This window comes from Lynx rufus, unplaced genomic scaffold, assembly GCF_022079265.1.
Source record: "Lynx rufus isolate CCGP_SWC_20201006 ecotype Redwood Valley unplaced genomic scaffold, mLynRuf1.p SCAF_3, whole genome shotgun sequence".
Taxonomy (NCBI): Eukaryota; Metazoa; Chordata; class Mammalia; order Carnivora; family Felidae; genus Lynx; species Lynx rufus.
In genome coordinates, this window is record NW_025814845.1 from 159,114,589 (window position 1) to 159,136,633 (window position 22,045).

The following is a 22,045-nucleotide window of genomic DNA, read 5'->3' on the forward strand; positions in this document are numbered from 1 at the left end:
GGCTCCAGGCTCCGAGCCATCAGCACAGAGCCCAACGCGGGGCTTGAACCCACGAATCGTGAGATCATGACCTGAGCTGAAGTCAGACGCTTAATCAACTAAGCCACCCAGGCACCCCCAAAATATTTGTCTTTTAACTGGAGACTTTATGTTGATTGCAATTATTAATGTAGTTTTTCTACCATATGACTTTATGATCTTTAATTTTCCTGTTTTTTTTTTTTTTTTTTTTTTCTGTTTTCTTCCCACACCACAAATCCTCTTCTATTTTTTTGGGCTGATTTAGTTTCCTTCTTGTCCCATGTCATTTTTCTCTTCTGCTTGTGTTTAGATACATTGTTACATAAATTATATTCAAATCTGCCACTTATTTGTGATAGTTTCTTGTAGCTTCATTTTTTTTTAAAAAGCATTCATTTCTTGAAACATAAAAATACCTACTTTTTGTGCTTTATCTGATCATTTTAATGTGTGCAGTCTTGGTTTGTTATTTCTACTGATTCTTACAGTGGCTTATTTGTTAGTGTGCTTTGTGATACTGATTGTAAACTCATATTCTCTGGAATTTTATATGGGAGAATTTTATATGAAATTTTATTTCAGTCCTGGATTATAGAGTTCCTACAGAGAGTGTGTATATTTCCCTTGGCCACATGCCTGGGGTCAATTTCAGCTTCTCTAAATTAAAATTTTTGTTGGTATTTTGGGCCGCACAGGTGTTATGAACTCTGGCCCCCCAAACCCTTGTGAGGATGGGTATGTGTTTAGAAATTACCCACAGAGATTATTTTCTTTTATTCCCCTTCTACCACCACCACCGTCTATTTAGGCAGTTCCCCCACTGTTCTTCGGGACAGGTGTTTCTTCACTGAGTTAATCCAGTGAGGACATTGCCCTTCAGGGGCCTAGGCTTTTTATGTTAGGTCTTAGATTCAGCATTCCATCCAACGCAGGCTCCAGGTTTTGTCTTCTAGATCTATGTATTATTTGAAAACATATAATGTAGTCCACCAAGGATGGAAGATATTCATAGGACCAATGCTGCTACATCCTCTGGACTCTTTCATACTTTTACTGTTTTTGGTCTTTAAGATATTTCTATACGTATTAATATTTTAACCAGCATTTTAGGTGTTCTCTACTTAGAACATTTTAGTCTACTGTTGGTGAGTAATAAGCCTGTATCATATTGTTTTTAATAACTGTATATCTATACCATTCCATCTTATGGATTTATCACAGATTTAAAAACCGGTTGTTTCCAATCTTGTTACCATAAAAAAATGCAGCATCAAGCATCCTTCTGTATAGGTCTGTGCATACATGTAAAAGTATATGTCAAATAAATTCCAAGAAGTGGAGTTGAACTATCCTTTTAAAGTGCTGCTTCTATGGGTTAATGGAAAGGGATGGAGACATTTTCTTGCATCCCTTCTCCATTTTCACAATAAAAGCAAATCATTTTATGGGGCCAAAAATAGACCACCTGTTCCACAGCAGGACCCAGAGAATGTTCAAGGTCTTCTCCAACACTGTGCATATTTTGTCATTCATAGAGCTTTAGAAAATAACAGCAGTTAATAGACAACATCTTGGTCAGGATCATATTATCGGTGATTCAGTAATTCATCTGATCTTCCCTAACTTTTCCTAACGTAAATGTGATGTGTAAAAAATATTCTTACTTTTACTTTCTTATTTGAGGCTTATCTGTTTACTTTCTTATTTGCTTTAGACTCTCACTTTATTGTAAAACTTCATTTCAACTATCTTGTCAAGGAAGAATATCATGAATTCCAAAATTAAGCGTTGTAAATTAGGACTATTTACAATACCAGTTAGGTACTATACATGTTTGGCAATACATTTTTGGAAATTTTTATTTAAAATATATTGAAATAGGAAACATGTTACCTTTTAACTAATGTAGTTGATTAAACCAAGATTATAATAGTTTAGTATTATTGAATTAAAAAAAAATAACCTTAAAAGAATTAAGTAGTCCACATTCAGTGGCAAAATGTTGAATAAGCAAAATATTTTTGAATGTCAGCATCGTAAGTCATCTATTTATTAATGTTATCTATTTATTTAAAATTTATTTTGAGAGAGAGTGATAGTGTGCATGGGAGGATTCAGAGAGAGAGAGGGAGAGAGAGAATCCCAAGCAGGCTCCATGCTGTCAGCACAGAGTCCAGTGCGGGGTTCTATCTCACAAACTGTGAGATCATGGTCTGAGCCGAAATCAAGAGTTAGATGCTTAACTGACTGAGCCTCCTAGGTGCCCCAATCTGTTCATTAATTTTAAATATATCGATTACTTTCATATGGAAAATAAACTGTATAGAAAATAAATTTATGAGTGCATTGTCGTAATAACTGTTTCTTCCTTTTTTAGCCTATATATGCAAACAGATTTCCAGTACCAACTTATGCAGCCAAGCAGCCTCAGCAGTTCCCATCAAGGTCTGAAGTGAATTTACTTAGATTACTTAAGCAGAATAAAACCCAGGGTTAATGTCTAATATTTCCCCTTGTATTTAATTTAGCACAAGGTATTTATTATCAACAATTTAGATCGAATCCAATTTTTAGAGAAGCTTTTAAGAACTTTTGATATAAATTTTGTCATATTAGTGCAGTGTCAAAATGAAATTTTAAAGAAGTCTGAATAGGACAAGCAAATGGTGCTGCAACCTTTGGTGTATGTAAGTTTCAGAAGCAAGGGCCTTTAAAGTACCCAGCAATGGCAAACCAGATGGGTTAGACCAGCCCCTCCTATTAGGAACAGCTAGAAAAGCTAGACAGTGAGTAATAAAATATGTGTTTGAAGGCATGAGAGAACTACCAAGGAAATGAGGAAGTATGGGGCCCAGGAGAAGGCAGTCTGGAGATAATTTCCTCTTTTGGGGAACACTTTACTGTCCTGGACATATTTACCTATTCTGAAAATGAGAACGGAGAGACTAGGAAACTGAGGAGAGCTTTCAACAAATTCACAGGGTTGAGGGGACTAAAACTGAAGCCCTGCCAAAGAGGAAGTACCCTGGCAAACATCCCAGGTTTTGTGTTGGGACCCAGCAGTAAGGGTAAACTAGATCCTCAACTTTATTTCTATGATTTTTTTTGTGTTTGGCCCCTCATCACAAAAGCAGACACACAAGAAAAGACAATGTGTCTAAAACAAGAGAAGCAATAGACCACAGAAACAGACTCAGAGGGCAATCCAGTGAGTGGCACTATCAGACACAGACTTTAAAATAACTGTAATAATTATGTCACAGAATTAATAGTCAAGATTGAGAATTTCAGCACAGAACTACAAACTTTAATAAAAGAATTATATGGAAATTCTAGACCTGAAAAACACAAGAACTAAAATCTTTCAGTTCTCAATAGATGGGCTTAAAATCAGAAAGAAGGAGCATTTATTACGATATTTTGCAGTATATAAAATGCATCTTACCCCTCCCACCTCCAAAAGTCCTTCAAATTAAAATTGAATTGCAACACTGGGGAGTGTCCTCATGTATAATCTTTATTATGTAATAAAGAGTTCATTGAAATCCAGCTGTGCATCAAGAGAAGAATACATAAATCGTGAGACAGATATTCATCAAGTAATGTGGTAGTGTGTTATTGGAGTAGAGTAATACTAGAATTAGATGAAGAGGGTAAGGAAGGGTAGAGAGGTTAAGGACAGGTATAGAAGTCATAGCAGGTTTAATTCTCAGAGTGGATGTAATGTTTTGAGGAAGTTGGAATTTCAGCTCTATTTATGTCAACAGGGAGCTAGTGACCTCGTGTGTGTTTTGCAGTTTGTCTTTTCAATTTCATGTGCTATTATATTTAAAAATATATAAACCAGGACCTTCATACAATGTTTTTTGATTATAGAATAGCATTACTTTGTGGTAGTTACTCCATTTTATGCTCTGGTTTTTGTCTTTAGCCATTGCATATCAGATGAATAATAATCTCAGAATATAACGTACTCTTAAGAATTGTCAGCAGTGTTACAGATGGTGTTACATTGGGCTTGTAATGAAGTAGTATTATTTCATGTAGCTGAAACACATGATTAACTGTCTTTTTTCCTCTTACAGGCCACCTCCACCACAACCGAAAGTATCATCTCAGGGAAATTTAATTCCTGCTCGTCCTGCACCTGCACCTCCTTTATATAGTTCCCTCACTTGATTTTTTTTTTCCTTTACTTCTGCAGATATCTTCAGGGAACTAAGATAATCCTTTTTTTTTCCTGATATTTTCTTGAAAAGCCTTTCTTCCTGCTGCAACTATGAATGACAACAAAATACCATGAAACAAAATTTACTAACATAGAAAAACAGAAATCAAGTAGTGGCAATTGAGAAATCTACAAAACACAGTAAAGCCAGGGAATCTAGAATAACATTTCCATTTCCATCACTGAATAAGTTTTATTCAGTCGTTCCGTGATGTTAATGTACTGAATGTGGATTATGTTACCTTAAACATGTTATTGTAATGACTCTTAAATTAACTGTATTGGTTTAAGTTTTGTCATTAAGCACTTAAGTGTAATTCTGAATTTTGACCTTAGTTGTCATTAATGTAGTTTCTGGTTGAACACGTGATAATCTAATACCTGTGAAAACTAATTAGCTGTCAATAATATCTAATACTTTTCATCTTGCACGGACTAATAATCATCATATGCTATAATCTTGTCTGTCTCATTCACTTCACAAATAAAGGAACACTCTGTCTTCAGAAGATTGGGCAAAACCCACAATTCAGAGATCATAATCTTATTTTGGAAGTACAAAGCATACTAAAAGTTTGTATGTGTGTATTCACATACAGTTATTGTCTTCTATTTTTATGATCATTCTATGGATAAATGATTCTATGGATTCTAAGGATAATAGAGTCTATGGATTTATCTATGGATAGTGAATATTAGCAAAATTAATTTAATAATAGAATTTCTATTATGAATCATGTTAAAGCATGGAATTCTTTTACAATAGCATTATTTTAAATAAATGAAACTTTAAGGTACGGAGTATTTAATAGAACTAATCAGATATGCTATTGATACATGGCTGTAATAAAGCAGGAGCTCTTATAATATCTTCAGTCAAATCGAGATATCATAAAACCACTTGAGAATTTTATGAGCACTTTAAAATCTGAAACTTCAAAGCTTGCTATTAATATAATTTAGAATGTTTACATTTACTAAGGTGTGCTGGATCATGTCTCTGTTGATACTAATGTTTTCAAAGAAATTAGGCTGGAGAAAAGAAGTTAGAAAAGGTTTTCTTAGATAAATGCAAAAAAGCAAGTGTGGTGTGTAGTAGTTATTATTCCAGCTGTGTAAAAAAAATGAATTTTTACTTTGGAAAAAAATGATATGAATGGTAAAATTTTGAACACTTAAAAATTTTTCATAACCTTTCATAATAAAGTTTAATAATAGGTTTATTAACTGAATTTCATTAGTTTTTCAAAAAAATTTGGTTTGTGTATATATACATATACAAATATAACATTTACAATAAATAAAATACTTGAAATTCTGTTTTGTGTCACCCAGTAACTTTCTAATTACCCAGCTGTTTATAAGCTTATTAATTAAAACATCATATTAGTTTTAGATAAAACTACTAGTCAAACTTTTACAGATATTATGTCACTAATTTTCAGATTTCTGCTAAATTATGCACAGTAGCTTTTTTGTTATTAAAGGAAACCAGATTAGTTTTGAAGAAGACTGATATTTCAGTTCTCTGAAGATGGTACACTGTTTTAACAATCTGGTATATATTAAAAATTGCACATAGGACATGGGTGGATAAATACTCAGGGGCCAGGTAGTCCATTAAAAGAATGTTAGGATATGGGGTGCCTGGGTGTCTCAGTTGGTTGAGAGTCCAACTTTGGCTGAAGTAATGATCTCACCTTTGTGGATTCAAGCCCTGCATTGGGCTCTGTACTGACAGCTCATAGCCTGGAGCCTGCTTTGGATTCTGTGTGTGTGTGTGTGTCTCTCTCTCTGCCCCTCCCCCCCCCCCTTGTGCTTTCTCTCTGTCTTTCCCTCTCTGTCTCTGTCTCTGTCTCTCTCTCAAAAATTAATGAAAATTAAAAAAAAATATTTAAAAGAACAGTAGGATATAGACATATAGTTTCCACTTCAGTGGAAAACTATGCATTGTCTGGAGTCTAGACTCTAGAAGAGAATTTACCCTTCCTAGCTATAGGATTCTATAGAACTATTTTACAGCTTTAAGCTGTAGATAACTGATAGCAATGTAAAATAATTCTTGTCCATAGATGTAAAGGTAAATTCTGCCCAGCAGAGAGAGGTTGAGCTGACATCCCTCCCTATTTTGCCTCCACTGGCACCTTTATTTCGATATTCCTGATCTTTGGATTCTCCATTGAACTGGGTGTAATACCTTACCACTTTCCTCATTAATGAATTAAACACAATCTTCAACAATGTGTTCATTTATTTTTACTTCTTTTGGTCAAGTTTATTTATTTTGAGGGAGAGAGGGAGAGAGAGTGAGCACAAGTTGGGGAGGGGCAGAGGGAGAGAGGGAGAGAGAGAATCCCAAGCAGGCTCTGAAGTCTCAGTGCTGAGTTGTGATGTGGGGCTCAAACCCATGAATCACGAGATCATGACCTGAGCCAAAGTTTTATGCTTAACAGACTGAGCCACCCAGGTGCACCTAATGTGTTCATTAAAAAAAAAAGTATAAACAATCCCAAATGAAGATTCTTTCAGTTTAAACCTCTGAATGCATGTAAGACTAGAATGTTTGTGTCTTTCTCTCGTATTGTCTCAATTTTTGCTATTGTAATTCATATCACTGAAATCTCAGTAATATTTTAACTATGTAACTCAAAGCTTTTTCCAGAATTAGATAATTCCTTGGATTTTTTAATATTTATGAAGTTTTTCTAAAAGGGGGTGCTGGGTGGCTCAGTTGGTTAAGCATCTGACTCTTGATTTCAGCTCAGGTCATGATAGTTGTGAGATGGAGCCCCACATTGGGCTGTGCTCTGACAGCACAGAGCCTGCTTGGGATTTTCTTTCTCTCCTTCTTTCTCTGCCACTCCCTCACTCACTCACTTGCTCTCAAAATAAATAAACATTAGGGGCGCCTGGGTGGCTCAGTCGGTTGAGCGTCTGGCTTCGGCTCAGGTCATGATCTCATCGTTTGTGAGTTCGAGCCCCGCGTTGGGCTCTGTGGTGACCACTCAGAGCCTGGAGTCTGCTACAGATTCTGTGTCCGCCTCTCTCTCTGACCCATCCCTGCTTGTGCTCTCTCTCTTTCAAAAATGAATAAACATAAAAAAATTTTAATAAATAAACATTAAAAAAAAGACAAAGTTTTTCTAAAACCTTTAATCATTTAATTTCTTTTATTTTTGTATATATTTTTACGTACATGGTTTCCTTTTTTTAAAAAATTTTTTAATTTAATTTTTAAATTTACATCCAAATTAGCATATAGTGCAGCAATGATTTCAGGAGTAGATTCCTTAGTGCCCCTTACCCATTTAGCCCATCTCCCTTCCCACAACATCTCCAGTAACCCTCTGTTCTCCATATTTAAGTCTCTTATGTTTTGTCCCCTCCCTGTTTTTATATTATTTTTGTTTCCCTTCCCTTATGTTCATCTGTTTTGTCTCTTAAAGTCCTCATATGAGTGAAGTCATATGATATTTGTCTTTCTCTGACTAATCTCACTTAGCATAATACCCTCCAGTTCCATCCATGTAGTTGCAAATGGCAAGATTTCATTCTTTTTGATTGCGGAGAAATACTCCATTGTGTGTGTGTGTGTGTGTGTGTGTGTGTGTGTGTGTGTGTGTGTATACCACATATTCTTTATCCATTCATCCATCGATGGACATTTGGGCTCTCTCCATACTTTGGCTATTGTCGATAGTGCTGCTATAAACATGGGGGTGCAGGTGTCCCTTCGAAACAGCACACCTGTATCCCTTGGATAAATAGCTAGTAGTGCAATTGCTGGGTCGTAGGGTAGTTCTATTTTCAGTTTTTTGAGGAACCTACATACTGTTTTCCAGAGTGGCTGCACCAGCTTGCATTTCCATATGTATATGTTTTTCACTTAGGTTTGGCCTTGATTTATTCTGGATTGCTATTAAAATTGTAAAATTTCTTGGCCATAAATATCACTTCAAAATTTGCAAATATTAAAAGGCTTCTTTAATATCTGATAAAGACATTTTAATAATTAGATAAATTATATGTAACTTTATCCCTATTTGACTATATGTTCACAAAATTATATAGCTCAGGATATTGCATTTTCTCTTTGTCTTAAGCAGTTGCTTGGGTCTTTAACCATATAGTTAAGCACAATCCAGGTTTTCTAAGCACAAATCACATTTTATTGAATTCCATAAATGTTTACTGAAACTTGATCACCTTGCAGATATCATATTAGGCACTGTGATATATAAGTTCTGGATGGGACATAAAACTGTTACGTTGAGAACTATATACACAGTAAGAATAATATAAAGTCTGCTCTATTAAAGATTGAAACAGGAAAGGTTGAAGAAGAGAACCAATAAACCAGGAATTCATTGAAAATACCACTAATTGACAAGTCTAAGTACTTACTGTAATTTTTCTTCTAATACTATGAAGCAAGATGAAACCATCTTTTGGCTCAACTACTGCCTAGAGTCTAGTTTTGGCTGTTCTGTTGAGATGCAAGCTGGGTGTAGATTTTTGTTGCCTTATTTTTGCTCATATTATTCTTTTTGTAGGCCTAGATGGCCCTGTTGAAGTCCTATGCGTCTGCAAAATCGCATCTCAAATGGCAATTTACGATGTAATTCTCTAAGTGTGCTTTTTGGTTTCCACGGAGCTTTTTAGTCTGTGTGTGCCTCTTTGTTACTTAGTATGATTGATTAATTCATTCTTTGGGACTTCAAAAGAATTAAAAGATAGTGCATATAGGTAGAGACTGGAGGTGAAGCTGAGAGGGAGGAGACATTGTATCCCAGGGAATAAGGCAATTTTTATTCAGGAAAGACCAGAAATTGGAGTGGCCAAAGCATTGGGGGTTAAGAGAAAATAGGCGGCAGCCTGGGCTTGGAATTTGGAAATTTTTTCTACTGGAACATAAGTACTGCAACTATGGTTAAGAATCTCCTCCAACTCGTTGACTACATGAATGAATGAGTAGTCACTGTACTGAGAAGTTCGTGAACAAGAGAATGCTAACACATGAATTCTAGCCAAGGCCTGTTGAAGAACCAGATTGGAAGAAAAGTAGACACAGCCTGATTACACAGCGCATTTGGGCAGTAGGCATGGAAAAAAAAAATCACAGCAAGCTCTTTTCAGAGATACCAAAACTTTTCCCTTTCTTGGAATGTCTTTCACACATCTGGCTAGTTTTGTTGTTGTTTTATTTAGAAACCGAGCTTTAGTAAATATGAGTGTCTGTGCGTGCGTGCATATAGTTTTAAATTCAGAAAGTACTGCACGTTTTTCAAAACATCTGGAAGTGTGTGATACAAAACAGCGTACAGTTCAATTAATGCGTTAGATCTGTTAGGTCTGTTAACACGAAGAGAAAGGTTTAGTGGTGGACAGCGACTGCGACGCCGCAGGCACGAAGAGACGTCAGGACAACCTCAGAGGAGCTGCGGGCTCTCGGGCCTGGCACGCGGGATTTAGGTCGGAAGCCAGGTGGGTGCGCTGCTGGCGACTAGCATTCGTGGCAGCGGCCTCGCGAGATCTTCGCCCCACGAATGCGCGCGTGTGAGCGGCCGCGGCGCCGACCCTAGAGCGCTCCCAACGGCCGCCGCCCCAGTCCACTGTCGGAGCCCCAAAGCCACACCATGTTCCTCCTAATGCTGCTGCTTGTTGGGCTCCGCAGCTTGCTGGCATCAGGAACTGGTAAGGCAGCGGAGACCCTGGTACACTGGGTCTGGGCAGAGGAAGGTGTTTCTTTTCCTTCCTCCAACGAGTGCCTGCTTCTGTCAAACGGTGGCCCAACTCGGTTCAGATCTGCCTTCTGGTTTCTTTTGGCCGGTCAGCCTGGAAACCCGGCATTTAGGGGGCGTTCTGTTGGGATAGACAAGTGACTTCCGAGAGGCGAAGGTCATTTCAGTGAACTCAAGGACAAATCTCTTCCTCTCTGAACGTGGGTTGGGGGCAGTCTTTCCTGCAGGTGTGTCGTCCATCTCACAAAACTGCCCCAACACATCCTGTACTCAGAAGCACCCTAGAATCTTCTTGAATTCCACTCAAAATCCAGACAAAAATAAAAACAAAAACCTGATTCTCCTCACGTACCCTTTGTGCCAACATAGCTAATCCGGCGTACCTATGACAATAATTTGTCCTGCTGTCAAAGAAAAAAAAAATTCAGTGTCCGCTGTGCTGACAGTGACAGAGGTCCATTATGGCAGGGTACAAAGAAAGGTATAAAGAATCCACAAAATTTTAACATATATTAGAGGTGGTTTAGATGCAAGCAAACATTTTAGGTATGTTCTTATTTTCCTCCCCTTTTTATACACTACTGTTCTGAATCTTGCCATCCCGTGTCAGTGCATAGAATGTACTATTCACTAAACACTAACCTCCTCTTTCCCCTCTCCCTGCAGTCTTGGAAACCACCATTCTACTTTGTGTCTCTGTGCATTTGACTATACCAGGTGCCTCATGTAACTGGAATTCTGGAGTATTTTTCTTCTTGTGACTAGTTTATTTCACATAACTCCCTCAATGTTCATCTGTGTTGTAGCATGTATCATAATTTTCTTCTTTTTAAGGCTGAGTAGTATTCTATTGTGTGGAATATAAGTGGATAAATACGTATTTCATTTTGTTTATCTGTTTATCTGTAGATAGATATTTGGGTTGCAGCTCCTTGTGGGCTATTATGAACAATGCTGCCATGAACATATGTGTACTTGTACTTGTTTGAGTGTCTGTGTTCACTTCTTTTGCACATATATTTCTAGAAGAGGAGTTGCTGCATCATATGGTACTCTATTTTTAATTTTTTGAGGAACTATCACATTGTTTTTCGTGGTGGCTGCACAATTTTACCTTCCTACTAGTAGAGTACAAGGGTTCCAAATTTCGACATTCTTGTCAACATGTTATTTTATGTTTTTTTATGATGATAGTCTTCCTAGGGGATATGTCTCTATGATATGAATTCCCCCACTGTTTAGTGATGTTGAGCATCTTTTCATGTGCTTGTTGACCATTTGTATATATTTGGAGAAATGAGTGTTCAGGTCTTTTGCCTGTTTTTAAAATTGGATTGTTTTTGTTGTCAAGCTGTAAGAGTTCTTCTTATATTCGGGACTAGACCTTTTGCAGACAAATGATTTACAAATATCTTCTCATTCAGTAGGCTATCTTTACTTTTCTTGTGAGTGCCCTTTGATTCACAAAAGTTTTTTATTTTGGTGAAATCTAATATATTTATGTTTTCTTTTGTTGTTCATGTTTATGATGACATATCTAAGAATCCATTGCCAAATCTAAAGTCATGAAGATTTACTCTTGTTTTCTCTTCTAAGAATTTTATTGTTTTATCTCTTAAATTTGGTTGTTGATCCATTTTAACTTAATTTTTATATATGCTGTGAGGTAGAGTTTCAGCTTCATTTTTTCACATTCATTCTGGTTTCTCTGTTTATTCCTAATAATGCTTTTTTGCCCCATTAAAATCTATTTGTGCTGATGTTAACATAGCTACATCAACTTTCCTTTGGCTAGTACTTGCTGTAAATATGTATTTTCCATCCTTTATGTGGCAGTTCTTTAGTGTTCACAGAGTATCTATCTTTTGCCCATATTTCTTGGCCTTTTAACATTCAGACTGGGTCATTTTAACTATCTCGTGCTCATGAGGTTGAGAAGAAATGAGGTAATTTTTGGATCAAGGCAATTAAGAGTTGATATCCTTCCATCTCTCTTTTCTGATGCCACAGTAACCTGAGAAGCCATGAGCTGAGTTTATGGTGTCACCAGTTGGAGAGAGCCTGGATCTCTGAGTCACTACTTTATTTTTTTATTTATTAAAAAAAAAAAAAAATTTTTTTTTAACGTTTATTTATTTTTGGGACAGAGAGAGACAGAGCATGAACGGGGTAAGGTCAGAGAGAGGGAGACACAAAATCCGAAACAGGCTCCAGGCTCTGAGCTGTCAGCACAGAGCCCGACGCGGGGTTTGAACTCACGGACCGTGAGATCATGACCTGAGGTGAAGTCGGCCGCCTAACTGATTGAGCCACCCAGGCGCCCCATCTGAGTCACTAGTTGAATGAGAGCTCCTGGTGACCCTTACCAAACTTTACATGAAAAACAAATAAGCTTTTATTGTGTTAACATTTCAATGTTTTATTTATTACCATTCCATAGCCTGGTCAGGCTAAGTTGACCAATATAGAAATTGGAACTTTGAAGTGGTGTGCTGCCATAATAAACTTAAAATAGATGTCTTTGAGCTTCTGGGTAGTGAATGATAGGTAATGGATAGTAGATGACAAAAAATTGAAACTAACTGGAAAAATGGAGATCTATGTTAGGAAGTTACAAAATGTTTCATAGTATATTTCATAAAGTTATAGTAAACTGTATGACTGCGTTTTACCGAAGTTAGATAACGGTATGTTATTTTTTTGCAGTTGGAGGTCAGTTTCATTACCCAAGTTTGGTGAAGTGTTAAGAGAAGGATATAATCTCAGGAAACAATTGGCCAGTTTGTAAAAAGAAATGATAGGGAATAAATCCAGAAATTCAAGGCCTTTCAGGATTTAAAAAAGTGATTCCAGATTCCAAATGGTAAGAAATGGAATTTAGAAAGGTTTGAGCACCAGAGTGTCAGTAAAAACTCTCACATAGAGAAAATTACTCAGGGAAGAGCTCTAATTAAGGGTATGGACATATATTTTTCCAGATAGAGTCAAGGTTGCCATCATTTAGTTGAAAGAGAGAAAGAGAGAGAGATGAGAGGGGAGGGAGGGAGAAATAGGAGTTAGCAAAGAAATTATAGAATGAGGGAAAGTATTTGCAAATCATTTGTCTGAAAGGGGCCAAGTATCCAGAATATAAAAGGCAAAGAAATAAAGCAGATTTGAAAATTATGACTTAAAAAAATTTTTTTTAACATTTATTTATTTTTGAGACAGAGACAGAGCATGAACAGGGGAGAGGGGGAGAGAGAGAGGGAGACACAGAATCGGAAGCAGGCTCCAGGCTCTGAGCCATCAGCCCAGAGCCCGACGCGGGGCTCGAACTCCCGAATTGTGAGATTGTGACCTGAGCTGAAGTCGGACGCTTAACCGACTGAGCCACCCAGGCGCCCCGAAAATTATGACTTTAAAAAGTTTTGTATGTGTGTTACTTATACAGAAAGCAACTAGATGAGAAACTACTAAGTTTTTGAGGGTACTGTATTAGCAAAGGAACCTCAAACTTAGATTAAAAAATATTTTTACTTTTAAGAATTAAAACAGCCCTTGGGCCCTGAAACTTCCAGATGCAGATAGTAAACTGAAAAAGCCATACAGCTGTCCAGGAAGGATATTTGTATTTAAGTCTGTTATGATATTTTATACTTTCTATATATCATGGTTTTTATTTGATACCATTTAAAAAAAATCTCATTTCCAGCCTTATGTGTTTTGTATTTCTAATTTTAATGTAAAAAAGTCCGAACTAAGACTGTTACTTTTTCCAAAAAAGACAATGACAATAGACATTTATTTATGTTTGTGATTAATTTATATATATATATTTGGTTGCTTCACACTTGGGGCATAAACATTTATAATTTTTAGCCCTTCTTGATGGATAGATCCCTTAATTATGATATAATGACCTTCTTCATCTCTTGTCTTAAAATCTTGGTTTTAAAATCTAGTTTGTCTTATATAAGTATGGCTACTCTGGCTTTCTTTTGCCATCCATTAGCACAATAGATGGTTCTCTGCAGGTGTGTTAGGTCTAAAATAAGTCTCTTGTAGGCAGCATATAAATGGGTCTTTTTTTTTTAAAATCCATTTTGATACCCTATGTCTTTTTTTGTTTTTAGTGTTTATTTATTTTTGAGAGAGAGAGACAGAATGTGAGCAGGGGAGGGGCAGAGAGAGAGGGAGACACAGAATCCAAAGCAGGCTTCAGGCTTTGAGCTGTTAGCACAGAGTCTGATGCGGGGCTCAAACCCATGAACCATGAGATCATGACCTAAGTTGGACGCCCAACCGACTAAGCCACCCAGGTGCCCCATACTCTATGTCTTTTGATTGGGGCATTTAGTACATTTACATTCAGAGTGATTATTGAAAGGTATGGATTTAGTGTCATTGTATTATCTGCAGGTTTCATACTTGTGGTGAAGTCTCTGGTCCTTTGTAGTCTTTGCTGCTTTCTACTCAGAGTGCCCCCTTAGGATCTCCTGCAGGGCTAGTTTAGTGATCGTAACTCCTTAGTTTTTGTTTGTCTGGGAAAGCCTTTATCTCTCCTTCTATTCTGAACAATAGCTTTGCTGGATAAAGGATTCTTGGCTGTATATTTTTCCTATTCAGCACATTGAATGTTTCCTTCCACTCCCTTCTGGCCTGCCAAGTTTTAGTGGACAGTTCTGCTACTAAACTTATCTGTCTACTCTTGTTGGTTAAGGCCATTTGTCCCCAGCTGCTTTCAGAATTCTCTCTTTACTTTTGTATTTTGCCAGTTTCATTATGATATGTCATGCTGTTGACCTGTTTCTGTTGATTTTGAAGGGAGCTGTCTGTGCCTCTTGGACTTGGATGCCTATTTTCTTCCCCAGATTAGGGAAGTTCTCAGCTATAATTTGTTCAAATAAACCTTCTTTCCCTGTCTCTCTCTTCTTCTTCTTCTGGAACTCCTATGATATGGATATTATTTCATTTCATTGAATCACTTAGGTCTCTATTTCTCCCCACATGGTCTAGTAATTCCTTTCCCTCTTTTTTCAGATCATTTTCCATAATTTTATCTTCTATTTCACCCCTTCTCTCCTCTGCTTCTTCCATCCTCGCTGTCACTGCATCTAGTTTATTTTGCATCTCATTTATAGCATTTCTTAATTCATTGTGAACTATTTCTTACATCTTTGATCTCTGTAGCAATAGATTGCTGTCTTATGTGCTTTTTTCAAGCCCAGCTATTAGTCTAATGAATGTTATTCTAAATTCTTGTTCTGATATATTGTTTATGTCTGTTTTGAGCAATTCTTGGGCTGTCCTTTCCTCCTGGAATTTCTTTTGAGGAGAATTCTTCTGTTTCATAATTTTGGCTAGGTTTCTTTTATATGTTTTAATAGCTTTTTATGTGTTCTGAACCTGTGAAAACTACTGTATTAAAAAGGGGCCATACACTCTCCAGGGCCTGGCACTTCAGGCAGTATTTTTGGAATATGTTGCATGCGCTCTGCTGTTGCATATTTGGCTGCTCTATCCCACTGGTCTGTCTTTACAAAGCTTCTCCTTACTCATAGTGGTGGATTGTTTAAACCTTCCACCAGGTGTGCTTTGATTTGCTCATTGAAGTAATCCTGGAAAAAAGGAAAGGGCAGGGGACCTGATCCCATAGTAAGAGAAAAATGAAAGGGGTGAAAAAAAAGACCACACAGAGAATCAAAGAAACTATAAGACTTAATCAAGAAAGAGAGAAAGGAAAATAAAGAAGAAGGAGCTATAGAAAAGGTGTAAAAAGAATAGAGTAAAAATGCCTGATTAAACAGACAAAGCAGATTTTCCGGCCAAAAATCAAATCAGAAACTATGAGCCTGATTCCAAAGGAAAAAAAAGAAGAGGGTAGAAAGAAAAGAAAAAGAAAAGAGAGGAGAAGGAAAGAAAAGTAAAGAGAGAGAGAGAGGGAGAGAGAGAGAGAGAGAGAGAGAGAGAGAGAGAGAGAGAGAGAAAAGAGCAACAGATTAACATACAAAACTGCAGTACAGTTGTCTGTTGGTACCTGGGACCAGTGGCTGTGCTGGTCTGGAGAAGAGGCTGTCTGGTTTGATCAGTGTTGGTCTCACTCCAATAGATAGGCAGTTACCAGGCATGGAGGGGCGGGGTTTGGTGTAAGCAGGTCCAAGCCTCCACTGGGGGCAGCCGTCCCCTTCCCCGAAGCCTCACCATGTTGGTGAGGGAGAGGAAAAATGGCGACATCCAGTCTTTCCCCAGACCCTGTGTCTCAAACCACGCTGTTCAGCCAGCTCTCACAGAGTAGCACTAGTGGCTGGTTTGTCCTGCCCCACAGTTCTCCGGTGCATTCTGGGGTGCTTGGCTGGGATTCAAAACCTGAGGTCTTAAAGGAGTGGGCATGTCCCAGACCTTGTTCTGGGGTAGCTCCACTCAGCCCTGCTGATAAGGTAGACGCCTGCAGGGTCGTTTTTCCTTGGGGGGCAATATACCCTCTTCCCACAGTACTCAAGGGAGGGGACTGTTCTCTCCCAGTGTGCCCCTGAGATCACTACTGCTCCCCAGGCCGGCCTCCCTCCCCACCGGAAGTATGCACATGTCTTCCAGTTTGGAGAAAGGAGTGCTTTTGAAAACTCTGATCTTCAGCTCCTATGGCTGTTTGCAAAGCAGAGAGTGGCACTCTTCGTATTTCTTGTTCACCAGTCCTGGTCTGCAGAGGTTTTTCTCTTGTCCTAACACAATACCACAGTCCACACCTTTTTCCCTTTTGTCTCTCCATAGAAGGGGATCCCTTCCCTCTGTGCCCACTCTGTTTTATGTCCCCCAATTCACATACACACAGCTCCGTCCTGCCAAGCTGTCTGCCTCCACCTGTGGAGATTTTTCTGTAACTCCGCGGATAGATTTCCTGGGTGTTCCAAGTATTCTGACCTCAATACAGCTGTACTTTTCTGCCATTTTAACTCCTCCAACAATGAGAATAGAAAGTTGTCAGACACCACTCTCATCTTCTTACATATTATTGTTATTTAGTATTTAGTGCCACTTTTATTATTTTCCTAGTCATTATCTCTATTACTATTTGTTTCCTCAGTCAAGTTTGCTTAGATTTATCCACTGTTTACTGCTTTCTTTGCTTACCTTGTTTCTAGCACTTCTTCCTTTCTTAGCTTTTTCATAAAAATTTTGAGTGACAAAATGTCTGTTCACTTGAAAATATCCTTATATCTCCCTCACTCTTGAATGGCAATTTAGCTTGATATGGAATTTCAGACTGACAGTTATTTTTCCAATAACACTTTGAGGATACTTTACTATTTGGCCTCTACTGTTATTATTTTATTTTTAATTATGGAAATTTCAAATAAATGCAGAAGTAGAAGAGTATAAAAAACCCAGCTTCAACAATTATAAATTCCTAGCCAATTCTTTTTATGTTCCTCTGCTTTTCTGTTCTCATATTATTTGGAACAAGTTGTAGACATTTCATTTCATCTCTAAATATTTCAGTATGTATTGCTAATTGACAAAAAATATACTTTTGAAATATAATCTCATAGTATCATGATCACACCTTAAAAATTAACAAAAATTTCTTAGATCATCCAAATTCCAATCTGTTCAAATTTTTTTTAAGAACACTATTTTTTGTCTTCTTGATAATCAGTCTGACACATGTGAATTGATATCTCATTGTAGTTTTGATTTGCATTTCCCTGACGATTAATGATGTTGAACATCTTTTCATGGGCCTGTTTGCCATCTGTATGTCTTCTTTGGAGTAATGTATATTTAAATTCTCTGTCCATTTCTTTTCTTTTCTTTTTTTTGTAAATTAAAAAAAATGTTTATTTGAGAGAGAAAGAGCATGAGTGGGGGAGGGAGAGGGGCAGAGAGAGAGGGAGATACTGAATCTGAAACAGACTCCAGGCTCTGAGCTGTCAGCAGAGAGCCTGATGTGGGGTTCGAACACATGAACTGTGAGATCATGACCTGAGCTGAAGTCGGATGCTTAACAAGTGAGCCACCCAGGTGCCCCTTTGCCTGTTTCTTAATTGTGTTGCTTGTTTGTTTGTTTGTTTTTTAGATATTAACTTGTGTAAGTTCTTTATATATTTTGAATATTAACGCCTTATCAGATGTATGATTTGCAAATATCTACTTTCATTCAGCAGGTTGCCTTTTAATTTCATTGATGATTTCCTTTGTTGCATAAAAGTTTTTGTAGTTCGATGTAATCCCATTTATTTATTTTCGGGATTTTTTGCCCTTGTCCAAGGAGACTGATCCAAAAAAGTATTACTAAGACCCATGTCAAAGAGCTTACTGCCTATTTTTTCTTATAAAGAGTTTAATGGTTTCAGATTATATTTGTATGTATCGTTTATATTTGTATATAGTTTGAGATGGTGGTCCAATTTCATTCCAGAATTCCAGAATAATTGTCTCTTAGATGATGTATTAATTTTTTATTGTTGTTGTAACAGTTTACCACAAATTTAGTGGCTTAAACAATACAAATTTATTATCTTACAATTTTGTAAAGATGGGTCTCGTTGGGCTAAAATCAGGGTGTTGAAAGTGCTGTGTTTCTTCTATAGGCTATAGTAGTCTGCTTCCTTTTGCCTTTTCCAGATTCTAATGGCTGTTTGCATTATTTGGCTAGGCCCTCTACCTTGCATCTTCAAAGCTTGGAATATCGGGCTGAGTTATTTTCACACTACCATCTTTCTGGTTTTCTCTTCTGCCCCCATTAATCTTCTTTTAAGGACCCTTGTGATTAAATTAATACCACATGGATAATCCAGGATAAATTCCCTATTTTAAGGTCAGCTTATTGGCAACCTTAATATACTTTGCTTTGTAATCTAACATATTCACAGGTTCTGGGGATTAGAGTATGGACATCTTTGAGAGGAATTATTATTCCCCTTACCAAAGATAGTGAGTCTAGGAAGAAGTAGAAATAGAAATGATTCAAGAACCTGAGGCAGTATGGATGGTGAAAGTACATTGTTCTCACTGTTAAGCAGACTTGCTCCTGGAAAGTTTCTGCTTATTGGGAGAGAGAAAACACCTTTTTCTATCAGGGGTTACTTGCAGGTGCCAATGCCTGTGTTGCTTTGCTTCAGTAAAGAGACTATATTTGGAACAATATTTTTTACTATAAACAATATTTGTTATATCACCTGATTAAACTTAAGACAATTCTTTGTCTTTCTCTATTGCTTATAATCTGCACAGATCAAACAAACAAAATAGGAAAATAATAGGAGTCACTGCTCTTGTATATTTCAGTTCTTTTCAGGGTTGGACTACCTTCTGGATTTAGAAAAACTTTTGGTTTAATGATTTGGTGATGGTGCATTATGATATTCACAGACTTCCTACCATGATAGTTCTCATTCTATGGATCAGGAAGGCAAGATGGTGATTACATAAGATATTGATTATATCTATTTCCACATACTCTTCTGTAATTGGTCAGATTATGATACGATGAATTTGTAGTCCCATGAGTAAACTCGCAGATTTGAACCTAAATTTCATGTATCACCAGTCTTCTTATAAGCATATGTCTTTTCCTGAAGTGAACCAGTTATATTTTAGGTCCTCAAAAATAAGTATTAGCTTAGAGCAAGTGTTTAATATTCCATAGAAGGTCTGAGTAGTTGGGTTTTGATTTTGTGGATCCAGTCTGAAGATTTTCTTTAGTTGGTTGCTTTATCCTATTTACATTTATTGATAAAACAGATTTTTGATCTTACAACTTCTGAGATCTTGATCTTGTCATACTTTTCTGATTTCATACTTTTGTTTTGGTAAAGTATTTCATTGTAAAAATCTGGCTTTTGGTTTATTTTGTAGGTGCCTTTGTGTATGTTTTCTCTTAACTTGGAATATTTATAATGTTTTACATAATACATTAAAATTTTTATTTAGGCAGTAGTAGTGATTCCTCACTGTAAGTAATTAGAAAAATTAATATCTTACTACTTCTTCTCACTTTTGGCTCTCCCCTTTATTACATGACTGTGGTTATTTTAAATCTTAGTTATTATACACTGTTATACCATTAAACAGTATGTTTCTACTTCTATAACTTGATTTTAAACTTTAAGTCACATTTTTGGGGGGCCATATTGCAATAAATGTAAGGAAATCAGGATGTACTTATGGTATTCCTCTTCTGCTACACTGCCTGACATTATTATATATGTTATGTCTATATCATCATGGTTTAATAACATTTGTACCCTATTGGATAACTAAGACTTCCACAGTTTTATTAGCCTTATTCCATATTTAAGTTTGTTTAATATCCACAACTAACCTTTAACTCTGTTGGTACCTTTGTTGGAAGAAGTTTCTCTGCCTTTGGTGACAGGTAGAGGTGAGCTATTTTCCTTGAGTTTTGCTTATAAATACCTGTCTTTTGCGTCTATATTTGAATAACAGTTTTGTTGGGGATGAAATACAAGGGTCTACACTTTTTCTTGAAGATTTTCTAAAAACATAGTTCTTCATATGTGCAGAAGCATACGGGAATAGCCATATGCTTAATGCTGTGAAACAACACTGTGTATTATCAGTCTTCTCAAGTATCATCATATTTCATTAAAGTTTCTCACATATGCATAGAAGCATATGGGAATAGTCGTATGCCTAAGACTGTGAAACCACACTCTGTAGATTCAGTTTTCAAGTATCATCATATTTCATTAAAGTTTCTACACATACACATAAAAGCATATGGGAATAGTCGTATGCTTACCTCATTGAACATGCACTGTATATAAACCATTGTTCAAGAAACATCTTTTTCATTGATTTATATGTGTTTGTAAATGCATCTGTAAAAGCATGTAGGAATAGACCTATTTTTTTTTTAATTTTTTTTTCAACGTTTATTTATTTTTGGGACAGAGAGAGACAGAGCATGAACGGGGGAGGGGCAGAGAGAGAGGGAGACACAGAATCGGAAACAGGCTCCAGGCTCTGAGCCATCAGCCCAGAGCCCGACGCGGGGCTCGAACTCACGGACCGCGAGATCGTGACCTGGCTGAAGTCGGACGCTTAACCGACTGCGCCACCCAGGCGCCCCGGAATAGACCTATTCTTACCTGAATGAAACTATGGCATGTTTCAAGTGACACCTTTTTCATTAAGATATAAGTGTTTGTAAACATATGTTAGAAGCATATGGGAAGAGCCTTGTGTATATCTTATTGAAACTACACTGAGTATAAACCATCAGTTCAAGTAACATCTTCTCTAGTTAATATAAACCTGCTAGCCCCCAACACCCTAACCCTAACCCCTAACTCCAACTTAATCCCCAACCCCTAACCCTAAACCTTAATCCTCATCCTCATCCTAACCCTAACACTAACCCCAAAGCCCTAACTCCAAATTGAGCCCTCTGGAGAGTTCTCTAAACAGCAGGATACCAGGAACATGCCCTCACCCTGGCCCTAACCTTAAGCCTGACCCTAACACTGGCCATAAACCCTAACCCTAATCCTATATCTGAGAAGAAAAAAGAAGTAGTATGTATATATACAATGGAATATTACTCAGAAATTAAAAAAGTATGAAATCTTGCCATTAGCAATGACATGGATAGAGTTAGAGAGTAATATGCTGAGAATAGAAAGATGAATACCATGTGATTTACCACAGTAAGAGAAAAATGAATACCATGTGATTTCACTCCTATGTGGAATTTCAGAAACAAAACAAATGAGCAAAGGGGAAAATAAAATAAAATAAAATAAAAGGGGAAAAGTCCAAGAAATGGACTGTTAGTCATAGAGAACAAACTAATGGTTACAGGAGGGGAGGTGGGTGAAGGCATGGGTTAAATAGGTAATAAGGATCAAGGAGTACACTTGTGATGAGCATAGGGTGTTGTATGGAAGTGTTGAATCGCTCTTTGTACGCCTGAAACTAATATTACCATGTGTGATAACTAACTGGAATTTAAATAAACACTTAAAAAAAATAAGACATTGTTCTTCAGTTTTTAAATTTTGAATACTGTTATAAAAATTGTCAAGCCAGCCTGCTTTTCTCCCTTATGCCC

The 22,045-nt window shown here is 37.0% G+C and overlaps 2 protein-coding genes across 2 annotated transcripts in view; both read left to right on the plus strand.

Moving 5' to 3' along the window:
- The window catches only part of ADAM9 (ADAM metallopeptidase domain 9), a 145,294-nt gene extending 140,126 nt beyond the window's left edge, over positions 1-5,168 (plus strand). Inside the window, exons 21-22 of the mRNA XM_047091084.1 lie at positions 2,399-2,466; positions 4,107-5,168. Coding sequence (XP_046947040.1) covers positions 2,399-2,466; positions 4,107-4,200 — 162 coding nt within the window. The 3' untranslated portion in view covers positions 4,201-5,168. The remainder of the gene's footprint in view (positions 1-2,398; positions 2,467-4,106) is intronic.
- Positions 5,169-16,196: 11,028 nt separating this feature from the next.
- Positions 16,197-22,045, plus strand: part of LOC124521201 (disintegrin and metalloproteinase domain-containing protein 32-like) — a 175,861-nt gene continuing 170,012 nt past the window's right edge. The window contains exons 1-2 of the mRNA XM_047092311.1: positions 16,197-16,409; positions 16,802-16,880. Coding sequence (XP_046948267.1) covers positions 16,197-16,409; positions 16,802-16,880 — 292 coding nt within the window. The remainder of the gene's footprint in view (positions 16,410-16,801; positions 16,881-22,045) is intronic.